General features: G+C 40.9%; 1 protein-coding gene across 1 annotated transcript in view; it reads right to left on the reverse strand.

Moving 5' to 3' along the window:
* The window catches only part of GALNS (galactosamine (N-acetyl)-6-sulfatase), a 42,270-nt gene extending 29,520 nt beyond the window's left edge, over positions 1-12,750 (reverse strand). Inside the window, exons 1-8 of the mRNA XM_009573484.1 lie at positions 12,627-12,750; positions 11,308-11,382; positions 10,148-10,250; positions 7,171-7,314; positions 5,161-5,227; positions 4,917-5,044; positions 3,965-4,104; positions 2,658-2,761 (exon numbers count right to left, since the gene is read on the reverse strand). Of these exons, the coding sequence (XP_009571779.1) occupies positions 2,658-2,761; positions 3,965-4,104; positions 4,917-5,044; positions 5,161-5,227; positions 7,171-7,314; positions 10,148-10,250; positions 11,308-11,382; positions 12,627-12,750 (885 nt within the window). The remainder of the gene's footprint in view (positions 1-2,657; positions 2,762-3,964; positions 4,105-4,916; positions 5,045-5,160; positions 5,228-7,170; positions 7,315-10,147; positions 10,251-11,307; positions 11,383-12,626) is intronic.
* Positions 12,751-15,250: the final 2,500 nt, after the last annotated feature.

Below are 15,250 nucleotides of genomic sequence, written 5' to 3' on the forward strand. Positions count from 1 at the left end.
AAGGCTGTGCGTGAATAAATATTCCTGATGGGGGACCAGAATTAACTAAATGTTGATGCCAAAAGTAACACGCACTCCCGAGGTATCCCAAAAAACTGCAAATCAGCCAACTGCACCAATTATCCTAACTTCTATCCATGTTCTGTCAAGTGTTCACAATCCTGTCACCTAACTTCTTTTGTTTAAATAAAAAGGTACTCCTTTATTTAAGCAAACAAATATACCCTTTAATAGAAACAAAAGCCCCCAATCCTATATATCAATAAGATATTAATAAACTGCCAGATCCCATCAGCGGGATGAGCCTTCCACCCAACAACTGGATTTCACTGGCCAAAGACACAAGCCCTCTTTTTCCGGCTGAAGTTGTGCCAGCTGAAATGGTCGCTGGCCCTCCGCCTGCTCCTCAAAACATCCACGGCTGGAAAGGAACAACCATTGCACTGGGAGCAGCACCAGTTGCAGGAAGGAGGAGTTGACCCTTCAGCTTTGTGCTTGGCTGAGAGGCTCTTTGCTTCCACCCTGGTTCAGGGCTCCCAAGCCTTTGTTTCCTTCAGATCTTTTGAAAAAAAAGAGCAATGAGAGACTTTGAAGCAGTCTTCCCATATTTTACAGCTACTTGGACTACATAGGACTTAGGCTGACTAGTTTAAAATCACAGTCAAGAAGATATTGGAGCTGAAGACTCGGTAAGATACAGAAAAGAAGCCAAAAATGTACTAGCAAACACGTGTCTCTTCACTTACTATGTCAGTGAAAGAGGCAATTACAAAGCAGTAGCTACAGGTGCCCTACAGGCCAACGTAGCGTGAGCTGTATTACACAGAAGCAATGCCAAACTTCTCACCTGCGGTCAGTGCTGCTGGGGGTACCAGTGCTGGAGCCTTGATGGCAAGAATACAAGCAGAAAAGACATATAAGTAGCTATCACATATTTACTTATCAGTAGCATCATATGGGGGTCTAACTCAGAGCAAAGCAGCACATCCTGGGGACAGAGTTCAGAACAGGCTTCTCAAGGTACCCGAGTGGAGTCCAAGAGGACATCTGGGAGCGCGACACCTGCACGTGCAGACATTCGGCAGGCAGCATCGTGAATTGGAACCCAGAATAGGGAGGATTTAAAGTGAAGCATGTGCTTAAGTGCCAAGGATGATATCAGCAGTGGTGGAGGAGGGGATTTTTGGGCGCTCACCTGCCCAATAAGCCTTAAGCACACTCTCCAGCTCGCTGAGCATGCATGGGCTCATGATAGCACAGCGTCGGTCAGTCCACCCACCTATGCAAACACGTTGACTCTGCACAGAAATGACTGTTCATAGGAATTCAAACACAAGCTTCAACTGTGGCCTCAAGCAGGAAGCCATGCATCACACCAGGCTGCTGAGAACATTTTGCACCACATAAAGCTTCACTGCTGCACTACGTGCAAAAGACTACCTGTGAGAGGGGTACCAGCCAGTTACAGTTAGAAAATAAGCAGGCACAGTGATTTCTCTACTCATGTTCTTAATTATCCTCAGAGTTACTACAATGGAAAGAATTTTTACATCTTGTATTTACTTGTCCCCATTTATAATGCATGTTTACTTTTAGCACATTATTCAGTTTGGACATGGAAAACAAAACAGTCAGCTTCAGTTTCATGTTCTCATATGCTAGCCCAAGGCTGTTGTACTTGGCTTCTAAAGGCTTTACAGAAATGTTTAAATTTAAACAAAAAGACTGTTTTCATTTCAAATTAAAAAAATAATAAAACATCCCTACTAGGTTTTGTGAACTCTTTAAAAATGATGAAACCAACTACACTTCTGCCCTCAGCTGCAGATCTAAGCTATCTGCTGGCTTCCTCCTAAACATAAACGATAAATTATCATTATCCTGATGCAATTAAACCACCGAAAAGGAATGCAACTTAGAAAAATGTTTTATTTATGAATAGTTTGCAGTCTTAAGCGCAGCACCCGGTTAATGAAGTATCACTTTCTTCAGGGATGAGAGATGCTCACAAAGTGGAGGGAATCTGTATTATTTACTGTGAACCCTGCCTGCAGAAGAATTGATTGCATCTTTCTTTAATGAGAACTGGGACAAGAGAGGCTGGTAGTGCCACTGGAGGATTATTTTGAAGTGATCATATCTGAATTTGTGTACAGGCAGGAAAGAGCAATAGTTTGGTATCTAGACCTCCCCGAGGGGAACTTTTATCAAATACCAAAGTGAGAGCCGTGAGGGTCAAATCACTTGATACTTCAGGGCACAGAGAGTGCGTGTGGGCAACACACTCCTGCCCTAGACTGGGACACACATTAGCAACGTGTCTTTATACTCCAATTTGTTCAAACATGTAACCCACTAAAAATACTGTGGTCCAAAAGACTAAAGGGATTAAACAGAGCAGGAAGACAAAAAGACCAGACTGCTTGGTGCTCACAGAAGTGTTAATCATGGACACTCTAGACGCAAATTTGCAATAATGAACAGGAATGGCATCGTTCTCTAGGGGCAGCATTCAGCTCCTTATTTAGACAAGCGTCTGGACTGACACATTGGGCATGTTGAAAGTCTCAACCAAAGCCCACTGAACACAGCAAGAACCACCCCATTCACTTCAGTCCACTTAAGACCAATCAGAATTGTTAAAAGCAGATACTCACCCCTCCTGCAGGTATATGTCCAGGCCACCAAGCAATAGCTGGTTCTCTCATGCCACCTTCAAAGGTGGTTTGTTTACCACAAAGAAAACGACCATTGCTTCCTCCTAGAGAGAGAAAACAAGCCATAAAAAACACGAAATACCAATATCATATTTCAAAGGGACACTGTCAACTAGGAAATCTTTAGGCTAGTTTTAAATAAATTTTCATTTCTGCATTAATGCTTCTTCAAATAACATGTCCAGAGTTGTTTTGGGTTTTTTTGTTGTTGTTTTGTTTGTTGTGTTGGGTTTTTTTAAAATATCCCTTTATGATGAAATTTTAGGAGTGTCTTTTCAGGTCAGGGAGAAAGTGACAGTTAAACACAACTTGCTATCAACCAACCAAAGAAAAAAACCCAAACAAGCAGAAAATACTTTGCTAGCATTTTCCTTCCCTTTAAGGATGTTAACTGCTGCTTGTAAATAAAGGAAATGTGACATTTTCAGGCAGAAATAGTATTTTTTTTCATACTTATTTTAAAGTAGCAGAGCAGTATTAGATGCACATATGAGAATGAGAAAAATAATCATGCATTCCCTGAATGTTCACTCTTAGAGATAGCAAGCGCTCTGCAGGAATGTCTGGGTTTTTAACCCAGTCTTGTAGCTAAGCTTGCTGAGGAACACACAGGGAGGTCTCGCAACTGATTCCAGGTCACACAAAGTCAAACACAGTGGTTCAGCTGAAATCAGAACTCAGGATACTCCCTGCTCTATGGTCCAATAACCACAAGACAGCCTGCCTCCAAATAGAAGAGAGTGGGTTATAAAATCAATTTGCAACGACTCTGAGAGAAACAAGCATTTGAACAAAAGAAAACTTGTGAAGTAACAAAAGTACTTTTTCTTGTTGGTATTTTTTATGAGAGCTAAAGAAAGAGGGACTCTTGAACTGTCTGTAATTACTCAGAAAGCTCAAATATGCATTTGGCAGATGGAGAGTAAACACCCTGCTAAGTTATTGTGCCTGGTCCTAAATAAATGAAAAAATATTCACCCCCTGACAGCGGAGTACAAAGTGGAAATGCACACAGGTGAACCACCACACTGGGTTAGACCAAAAGTCCGTTTAGCCAAGGATACCTCCTCCAACAGGGACCAGAAGTAATGAACGTAAGCTAACTCTAAACGTAAGTGCTCCACATTTTGAGGCTTCTCCTAACTGCATAAAGGAAAACCCCACGTATAGGTCTCTCACCCCGCCAGACATGGAGATTTAGGCTTTGATTTCACAACCCCAGCCCAGTTCATTCATCTGAGACTAACCTTGTTTAGGAGCTGAAATGAGAGCGGCCCCATTATCAGAGGTGAAAAACACAAAAGTATTCTCACTGATACCCAGTTTCTGAAGATGTTGTAGGATTTTTCCAATGCTATCATCAATTTCTCGCACAGCATCCCCGTATCTGAGGCAAAAGTAATGCAAAACATTAAAGGCAGCAAAGGAGGAAAAGCGTCACACAGCATAACGCATCGCAATCAGCCACAATGCTTTTAGTGGACGTAATTTATACCTGTGCTGCAGAGAGAAATACTTCTGTGCATCAGGTACTGTAATAAAGTTTTCCATTGTCACTGCAAAACCTGTGTCTCCTACCTGCAGAGAGCAACCTCTCTTGGGTATTAAGAGTCAGAATTTGTTCAGATGTGAGCCACTCTTGGACAGAGACCAGCAACTGATATAAATTTAGCTATAAAGTTCCCAAATATAGGCAAAGCCACTTTGCCATAGACTTGAAGCTAATAACATAGTTTTGCTTATGGATGCTGGTTTGAAACTGCACTCTCAGAAGCAAGGCTCACAATATCTACAGAGCTTTTTGCCTCCTGTAAATTGCGTTTTTCATGCATGTTTTTCTACTTGCTGGTCTGATTTACAGGCTTTTAAAACAGGCACTAATCATACAAAAACCTTCCAAAAAATCATCTGTGCCACATACAGCACTTCATTACTCACACAACTGGCAAAGGAGCTTAGGCTCCCCCTTCTCCTCCATTTTAGTCACATGATCTTCATTTCAGATTATAGCAAAATTATTAAAGAACAATCCAAGCAAAATCCTCACTAACTAACTTATTTCAGCATATACATACACTGTCGACAAATGATCTATATACTTGGGTCTAATAAACATTGCTTTGGTTTTCTGTTTCTGCAGCGTGAGGTCTTAATTAAAAAATGCCCAACAAAACCAACACCCACAAAACCAAGACTTACAGTCCTCTCTGACTAGTGCCCAGGAAATGTTTGGAGGCATAAACAGGAGCGTGGGTAGCATCAATTGCCCAGTATAAAAAGAATGGCTGCTGGCTGGTCTGCTGCTTGCTAATAAAATCGAGAGCTTCCTGTAAACAACAATAAAAATGAATTTAACGGAATCATCCTCTGCCATCTAAATCTCTCCAAAAAAAGAAGCATAAAGTCATTGCAGCTTAGAAAGCAGTATTAAAATAGACAGTACCTGCAGGTAGATCTGAGTCAAGTTGGCTTCACCTGTCTTCAGATCAATTTTGAAATCTTCATAATATCTTAAGATAAAATGAATCGGAGAGAAAAAAAATCAATCCTAAGGAATATGCAACATAAAAAGGCTTTTTTCCCCCCCCTTTACTTACTGCGTAACTAGGTGACAAACAGGTCACAGTTGTTACTCAGCAAACTCTCTTCAGATATTAAAAAGAATGTCACCATATTTTTTCTCATGGGAGAAAGCAGTGAAATAGCTAGATCCAAATTAATGACCACTGCAAATTTTGGACAAACCTGAGCCACTGACCTTTCACTGTTAAGCTATTAGAATAGGGGTAGTATGCTTAAAGATCTCATACTGCTACTCCTTCAACAGAGAGCTGTTTGATATGTGAGTAAAATTTTCAGAAGTACACAACAACTTTCAGTGAGATAGAGCAATCCTGGAATCAGAACGTGGGCTGCTTTGAAAACGTTATATCTGAAGTAGATTTAGACACCAATTAAGAAAAGAAGGGTGGGGGGCAGTCCTCAGGAGAATAACAGCAAGTGAAATAAGATGCTACCAGACTCAAAAGTGGATGGACAAGAATGGCACAGACTGCAGACTTGGAGCATAGAACGGTGTTACGCAAACAGACAAAAGATTATTACAAACAGGAAGAGAAGGAATAAAGAGCTCTTTCAGTACAGAATGGAACCAGCTTCCAAGAGAAGTAGTGGAGTGAAATCATCACAGGAAGCCTTTAGGGCGCAACAGGATAAGCAAACATCTCTGGGAGGGAGGCACTGTAGAGCAGGCATGTCCCTAGATGGTCGACACGCAACTTGCAGGTTGGCCTTGGTACTCAAACCTTTATTAATCCTCAGAATCAAACATCTAGCTTCATATTTAACAAGCTTCAACTTTAAATTTAGATGGTAAGGTAGAGATGAGGAAGACAGGATTCCTACAAAAAGTGGTTTAGGAGTTTAGAATAAAATTTAGTAGTCAACTACCATGCCGAGTCCCTCAGGGGCACCAATACCATAGAAATAGGTCTGTATTGTCTCAGCTTCAGCTGGAAAAGTCAGAGTGCCACAATCACAACTAAGAAGCAGCAGGCACTGCCCAAGCAACAGTGCTTGAGTACCCTTTGCTGCCAGATTTGCCTTCAAAACCTCTTCTTCCCACACTAAGGACTATCCTCGCTTCCTCCCCTAGACGTGAAATTCACATACCTCTTGATGGTTAATCTATACCTTCCTGTTTCTCTCTGCCTTATGCATTTTCCCACAAGGCTTTCCTTTAAATCTGTCTTTGCTCCAATGCAAACCACCACCAGGCCTTGTAAGGCTGGATATTGGCCATCCACAGACTAGAGGAGAAGTCCTGGTCAAAAGCGTGAGGGCAAAGCAAGAGATGAGATCCTGGCACAGGATGTTGTAGAGTTCAGAAATACAAATAAGTTTAGAAAAGAGACAAGACTAGTTTATGGAAGTTAAGTCAGTGGCTATTAAAGATCTGGACACAACCTTCAGTTTAGGAAGGTGGACAACCATACAAGAGAATGACCATTCCACATATCTGTTTTCTTATATCCTTTCTATAAGCATTCACTACCAGTGGTCATTGCAGAGTATAACGGATTCAATGGGCCTTGGGCCTGACCCAGAAGGGCTGTTCATGTGTTTCATTAACTTTTACAAGCATCTTTCCTGTACTGCCTTGCTGCTGAACGGCAGGACAGACAGGGCAATCCGTAGTAAGCATCTCAGATCGTATATGAGGCAGGATATTCCCAGTGCTTGACACGCTATAAAAGTCCTCTGCACAGGGTGAAGTACCTGTAGATCACTGCCCATCCAGCTGAGCCTGTAAATCCGATTCTGAAGCAGCTGCTGTCTTTGCCAACCCCTTTTCACTGAAATGGGTTTGCTACGCTAGCACTTATCTTGCAGCACTGTAGTATCAGCAGGGAAAGCAAAGAAAATAACATTACCAGGCAAATAGCTGAATTACCTGCCAATCATTTCCCAGTCTCTATACACAGGGATGTTGGGGAGCGCTCTGTTATCAAAAGGTCCAAAATGGCAGTTCGGGGATCCAAACCATTCATCAAACCCATGCTTCAGGGGGTGGAACTGGGGCCTGTGACCCAGATGCCTAGGAACAAAAGAAACAGATGAGTTAAAATTCTACTGCAAAGCAGCAAATAATAATCTCATCAGAATGGCATGCAAGAAAACAATCTTTGCCTAAGAAGAAACACTTCAAGCATTTTAATCAAATAAATGACTGCAGAGCATTGTCTTGATCTTTTTCATACTTGTTGCAAGCGAATCCATGCAGACTCACTCCAGTGAGTATTAGTCTACTGTCCAATCTTTGTTTTCCATTATTTCCTTCTATTGGTGCCTTCTCTCACACTGTCTTGATGATCTGTACTGCTGGACTACACTGCCATTGCAAAGACGCACATAATGTCTTACTTAAGGATTCCAATCTATGACAAGTCACTTTTATACCACTAAGCTGTAAAAACACAAGGTAAAGCTCATGAAACGTACCATTATATCTGCATTCCCTTTATGGAGTATTCATGCTGCCAAAATGGTACAGAGAGACCTGAATGTAAATGAGTTCTTTATGTTCACATGTGAACAGAAAACACGTTTAGCTACTCCTGATGACAGCTCCATTCTACTATGCAGTTTGAAAATTCTCCATCCTTAACTTCAGGATGAAGCTCCTCTCTAATCTCCAACTTCTATACTGCAAATTCTCCATTTCCTTCATTTATACTATGTTGAATATACAGAATGCCCATCCTCTCCCAGTCTCTAAAGATCTTCGTAGCTTAATGTTTATTTAATCATTCCAGCTTCCACTCACAAGCCTGCATCTGCAACCTGCCCATTTTGTGCCATCACCCTCTGCACACTTTCTGAACATAAGGGGCATAAAATGCCTGAAGTAAAATGATCCATGGTGTTATTCTGAGCTATTCCAAAATGAGTTATAACAGAAAATAATGATCATTCCAGCTATGATCATATCTTGATGATGTAACTAAAACTGTAAGTTTGACCTGCAGGATTCTATCCCTTCCTCATTTATATACATGATAACACAAAGCTATTCCTGGCTGTTTCTACCACAGGGGACATGAAAAAGTATTTTATTCTAAGAAAGCCCTAAGAGAACTTACAGAGGAAGAGACTTGAAAAAGGTATCAAATGATTACTGAGATGCTGATTATTCTCTCCCTTTTGCAATACAAAAAATAGAGAGATGTTTAATGAAATGCAACAAATTCTAAACCGGTCATGGAAAACACTTGACTTGCAAACATATAATTAAACTGTGGAACTTACTGTCACAAGACACCCTGAAAAGTTTTTAGAAGGGATGTTGAAAGGATATAAAAATCTTCTACTGGAAAACTTAAAAATCTTTAAAAGCCCTAAAATTCTATGTGTGGCTAGGATGAGACTCCAATTTAACTACTGTACTTTGCATTTCTTTACACTTTTCTAGGAAGCAGGTGGTGTGCACAAATGATGGAGACTGCTGCTGTACAGTATCACTCCCTAGTGTGGTCCAGGATTACAGTTCTTGGGTGCACAACAATAGTGCACTGCACATTCATATTTAGTCTGCTTCTTGCTAACAGCTGCAGGTCCTTCCAGATCTGCTGTTTTCCAAATAACTGCCTGGAACCAATCTGTATTTGCGTTGTTTATTTCTTTTCCCTGGGTGTATGAATTTACATTTATTAGCACTGAACTGCATCTTATTGCATTCAGCCCACTGATCCGATTCTTCACGGCCACTCTGCAGTTTGGATTTGTGGTAATAAATAATTCACTGTCTTAGGTTAGTTTGCTTTCTCTCCAATTTCAGCAGCACCAGTGAATCTGACCACAATTCAAACTCACTCTTCTCTAACTTGTTAACGAAACTGTTAAATAAATTGTATCCCATTACTTTCCTAAGCAGTATCCCCCTGATACTACTCCTGTCCGAAGTCTCTTCATTAACAATTACTCTGTTAACCAAGCAGTACTTCTCTGGTGTCTATGTAGTTTCGAAGTTGCTATTTATGCATTTATTTATTACAGCACTGTTCCAAACTGTGAATCAACTGTTCAGAGATCCCCAGACTCCATGGGATTCCATTACAGCCCACAAGTGCATTTGAAATTCGAATGTTACAAATGCACCAGTTTCAACTATTACACAGTTAATTCCACTGTGCTTGTTTGATCTGAATATCTTTGAGGCTTTTCCCTTCCAATTCTTCGCAGACATCACAAAACATTGGTTTTTAGAAGTTCTTCTGTATCCCCTACAAAGATTATACTGTACTTCCATGAAAGTCCATAAAGTCAAAGGACAATATTCACAGAGCATTGGATCAGCCCTCTGGGTCTTTTAAAACACTTGGTATCAACTATCCCTATCAAGCCTATTCCTATCAACCCTGACCTTCTACACTTGATGAACAATCTTCAATGTAGCCCTGGAGATGTCTGCATCTCTATTTCTATACCACACACTTCTACCCCCCCAAAAAGAAGCTTGCACAATTTAGTCTGCTCTATTAACAAAAAAACCAACATATAGCAGCGGCCAAAGATAAAAAGCACGTAGGTGCTCAAGGCAAGTTCCAACAGAACATCTTGGTGTTTTTTGATTAAATTAAGTAGTGCAATACATGGATGAAAGCACAAAGAGTTGAAGGGTTTATAAATATATATATACATAAAAACCCCTGCAACTCTTTGTATGAAGATGCATGTATGTACTTGTAATGGTAACACTCAGTTCAGAAATTGATCACAGCAGGGGGTAAGATCCACCACAGATTTCAAAAGCTGGACATCTGAGCTTCAGAACAGTTTTTTTCCTGAGTTCTGGTTGTTCTGCTGCTCCTTCACAATACATACACACACATACTGAAATCTCACAGCAAGAGATCTTAAAATAAGTTTACCATTTGCCAATGATCTTATTGATGTAGCCAGCTTTCTTCAGCAACTCTGGAAGCAGTAATTCAGAATCTGGGATTCCTCCTACTATATCCTGTGGTGTGTATGCTGCGTAAAACAAACAGAAAAATCTTTCCGACTCTTACAGATATTAGAGTAAACAGCTCATGGTTACCCATCATTAGAAGCACTATTACTGGGTCAGAAATAGCAATTCGTTTGAAATCCCAGCAATATCACACCTTGGAAGTCCTCCCAGGCCATGAGATGAAGAGAAGAAATTGATTCAGAGAGATCAAAGGGAGATCTCCACCCACTCGCACACCATGGCCAATAATAAAGGGGGCTGCCATCACAGAATGAAGGTGAGACCCTTGAAAGGGGGAGTCATAAAGAAAGCAAGTGCTTTAGGTGTGCACTGGAGTTGCCTTTACTCCTGTAAATTTGCTTTATATTTTCTAAAATGAAGGCATTTTTTTCCTAAATCAAATAATTGATAAACTTGCTCAGACTGCAAGAGCTGAAAGAAATTATATGTCTCTCACAGTCCACGGCTGTCTGGCCCTTGAGAATCTAAGGTGTGACTTTGGTTAGGACAGAGATAGCCAAGCATGCTTGCTGATACACAGTGTGAATCAGTACGTAGCTGCTGATTCTTGCCCAAGCATGCATGGTCTTACGTGGCGTCTGTCACGCTGGAACCAAAATCAACCCAGAAATGTTATGAACTGGTAATCTTCCCTGGAAGCACCATGGGCACGACAGTGCTATAAAACTGCCAAGGCTGAAATGGTTAGAAAACCGGCTGCTGAATAAAACGGTAAGCAGCTTGTTCTTTACCCTGGGTGTTAACATACACCCCACCTGACTTTCTTTCACCAGACACCAATTAGGCTGTCCAGAGGAAACACTTCTCAGCCAGCAGAAGCAAATGGATCAACCAGCCTTGTTTACGTCTCTTAATTTGAGGAGGTTTTCTGCTTGATGAGGAGGAAGCAATAAATTTCATGCTTATTACCAGCAGTTAACATGGCAATCTTTTTGTGCCACTCTGGAAGATCCATAGGGGAAGATCACTGAGCCAAGCCTTTGTTCAAAGCAAAACTTCCTACAAAGCACAGAGGAAAATCAAGAGAGGAAGGCAAATCAGGAATGAAGCCCATACCGTTTCTGGCATGTGCATTCGTGGTGTAAAAACCATTCCTCACTGGGAGACGGCCCGTCAACAGTGCTGCCCTTGCTGCAAATAACAACAAAAACCATTTTATTTTACATGCATTCTCTGCTTAATATTGATGTTAACATATTAAGGCTGAGGACAGTGCACTGACTGAAGCATGCCAGTGTCCTTTTGCCACAGCCAGCTACTAAGATCACTCACATTAGAACAAGCAGCAACTCCCCTCTCCAGTGAGCCGTGGAGATATCCAGGCTCTGACACGACACCATTTGAGTTATTCCAGGACAAACCCGACTGAAATTTGGCCCCTCTATTAAATTACCCACTGCTGAAGAGTAATTACTTTCAATAGTCAATGTAGCAGCCCTCCTATCTCAGTAATTCTAAAAGGAATACCTGACGTATATATGTAAGAGGAAATCATAACAAAAACCGATTACATGCTTACGGCTAAGTTTTCAAGCTTGCCTGAACAAAAGTCACGTAATAGTGAAGAAAGAGCTGTCCAGCTTTGACAATAAAAGTCAGGTCCTGACTGCAGGAAACATTTAAACAGATGTTTAACTTTATGCATATTCAGTACCACCATTGGACTTAGCAGGACTTCAGCATATTTTAAATGCCTTTTCTGAGCAAGGACGTCATCAGCACACTGACAAATTATATCTGAAATGAAAGCCCAAATAAAAAGCCCCTGTTCCTCATTTTTGTTTCAGTTCTTGGCTGCCAATCAGGTTGGAGGAAAAAAGAAAGGAAAAAAACCCCACCCCACAGAAAAACCAATAACGATAAAAATATCTGCGTCTCCCAGACCCAAACGTTTCTTTTATCTCTTGTCCCTTCCCCAAGAATCTTGCAAGCCACCAGGGTCAAAAGCAGAACACAACCTGCTGCCATTCCTTGCATGAAAGTCTCACCAAAGCCAATGGAATCAGACAAACTATGTACAAACTATGTTCAGCAACAATTAGATACCACTTTGTCTGTTTATCCCAAAATAAGAAAGATGAAAAAAATGCAATGACTGAGGGTAGAATACTAAACCAGAATGTTTAAAAAAATCCTTTAGCTGGACTGATTTGATCACTAAAACACTGCTTTGTATGAACCGAAGATTGTAGGTTTTCCAATCAAAACGTAAATAAAAAGGGAGCAAAATGCAAGATCAAAGCTCCAAATCCAAATTCTGCCCTGAGGGTAATCACTAGTTTGGTTTGCTAGTTCATGTCAGATGCTGGCAAACATCCCAATCTTCTCAGAAGGTGGCATGCTTATATGCTAGTTTAAAACTCAAATTTACTTACATGGAGAACAGAGGGGGTTGGCAGTATAAAAATCCAGGAAAAGCATCCCTTCTGAAGCCATCTGGTCTAAGTTAGGAGTTTCCTTAGAAGGCTCTCCAAAAGCTCCCAAATCACCCCAACCCATCTGTAAAAAGAACACACCAAATGATGTAAAAGTACTTTTACTCTCCCACAACGACAATGCTTCTGGGCCCATGTAACACTTTTATTGTATCCCTTCATTTCTAAATCTTTACAGTGCTCATCTCCTTATTTAGGGAGTACTTCACAAACATGATAAAATGATCTTCCCCAACCCTGTGAAGCAGGGAACTATTACGGTTTTCATCGGCAAGCGGGAAACCGAGGCACGCGTGAGATTAAATGACATGCTAACAGGCATTAAAACACTTGTAGCAGAACTGGGTGAGAACCCTAATGCCTTCGCTCCTACTCAAGTGCCTGAAGACTGGCAAGCGCACACATAGCAGGGAGGAAAAGGAAGTTACACATGAAATGCTCAGTGTTGTACAGCTGCAAAGTCTGACCCTTCAGTCCCTGGCTACGTGTCTTTGTGTTGGACCATTGACCCCAGGACTCCATCTCAGCCAGCTGCATCTATCTATCTATCTATCCATCTGTGTATACCTAACCAGAAATGCAAGGAAAAGGTCTAAACTCAAAAGCAATGCTGCAGGAAAAGAGAGAAAGTGTTTATTTTAAAAGCAAGCTCTGGAGAGAAACCTGCCAGAGGCGTCATATGTCAGTCTGCTTATTTGCAAGACAGTGGTTTCACCCTGTGTCTTCCTCCTAATTCAGAGAGGTCACACGCCAGGAGAACCGTAAAATTACCATCACATTGTCTACATTCATTGCTGAAAACTATTACTGGTAAGAATACAAATAAAAGTGACTTAAACCCGAAGGTTCTAGAAGGGAACAATTTAATGAGCAATTAGGCACCACGGTTGTTGGAGATTATATTATGCTTTAAAAACGGCAACAGCTTTCTTTAATACAGATGCGTATCAGGTGAGCAACTGATACGGAGGGCGTAATGTATCGAGATCTTTAGAAAACCATCTGTCTGGTCCCATTTGAGAGTCTAACATTTACACTGCAGTGGTGCAGTTTGGAAAAGAAAATTGTTGGAGAGCTGCAGAGCCGGCTGTTGAGGTTTGAGCAAGGAAAAATTAAACGGTACCACCTAGCACTAGGATGTGGAATTAAAATGGATTCAACAGGATCACCTGCGAGTTCTTGATTCTTCACTATCTTTATCATCAAGGAAGAAAGAAAAAAAGAACATCATGTTGCTCTAATTCACACACAGTGACAGAGTCACAGAAGTTACTGAAGGATCAAAGGAAAAAAGACCATGGAGATGTATTTTTAATGAACAGCATATTAAATAAATAAATAGTTCACAGAAGCTCCAGTCAGGATCTATGCCTCATCATGTCTCATGCCATAACAACACTTCTAGAGTGGGATAATCACTGTCCCAAGGAGCTTTCATCTTGAAAATTACACATGCCAGCTTGGGGGGAAATATTCCTGAATGGAAAATTGAGATGGACTGCCGGAGGCTCAACTAGCCAGAAAAACTAGGCTTACAAGGTAATTATCTTGTACAGGAGTGTAGAAACACTATGAAAACAACAGTCATGTTGAATTGGCAGAACGGAGCCAAACAGGCGATAAGAGCTTGCCCACCCTCATTAGCTTTTCAAGTAGCTTAAAAGTCATATACCCACCCTCATTAGTTTTTCAAGTAGCTTAAAATGGCACAAAACGCATTTCTACTACAAACACACCTGAAAGATGACATGAAAATATTAGAAAAGAATCAGAACAGGAAGATGGCAGCAACTTGAACGTGTTGGAAATGAATATATTTCCTTACCCACGTGGCTAAGACCACTACAGGGTGCAAAAGTGAAAAGAATTTTAGTTGGAAACAAATCTGTAATTATTTCCGCTCTTTAATGATTTATTGCCTTTCCCTGCCCACCCAGTTCAGAGAGCAAAAATTAGCGGAATTAGTTTTCTTCTTGTTTAGTTTTTCAAGAGGCAGGTTTGGGTTTCTAAAATATCTCCTGAAATGTATTGGAGTTTCTTTGTCTACACTTGTAGATGCACCTTATTCAGCGCTACTACAACTACATCCATCGCTCGTATTAGAAGATATTGCCATAATTATTTTTGTAGGCTACAAAACCAAGCTTTAACTTCAGAAGCTTTAACTTCAAGGTTTGAAAATCACCAGGACACCCTGTTTTTCAACATTTGCCAGCCGGTGGAATCCTTTGCCAAGGACTGTGGAGTTAATTGCTCAGTCATTATGAATGGACTGATAGATAAGATGATTAGACTTCTAGATAAGTTATGTAGGTGTGTAAGCACCAATTCCAAAAGACTCGCATACGGGCTTGACTTTATAGATCTGAGAAGCCTCATTTGTTTTCAGAAAAAACACAAGGAATAACGAGAGGTTTGTATGCAGTGTCTCTAGTGCAGGTCACCTAGGGCAACTCTGCCCTGAAGGGAGGGGCAGGGCAGGGATACGCCGGGCCTGGGCCTTTCTTACATTTCTTCACCACTTTTTACACAAAATCTGGAAAGGAGTCGAGAAAGAAAGCAAC

Source organism: Fulmarus glacialis, unplaced genomic scaffold, assembly GCF_000690835.1.
Source record: "Fulmarus glacialis isolate BGI_N327 unplaced genomic scaffold, ASM69083v1 scaffold23802, whole genome shotgun sequence".
In the NCBI taxonomy this organism is placed as follows: domain Eukaryota; kingdom Metazoa; phylum Chordata; class Aves; order Procellariiformes; family Procellariidae; genus Fulmarus; species Fulmarus glacialis.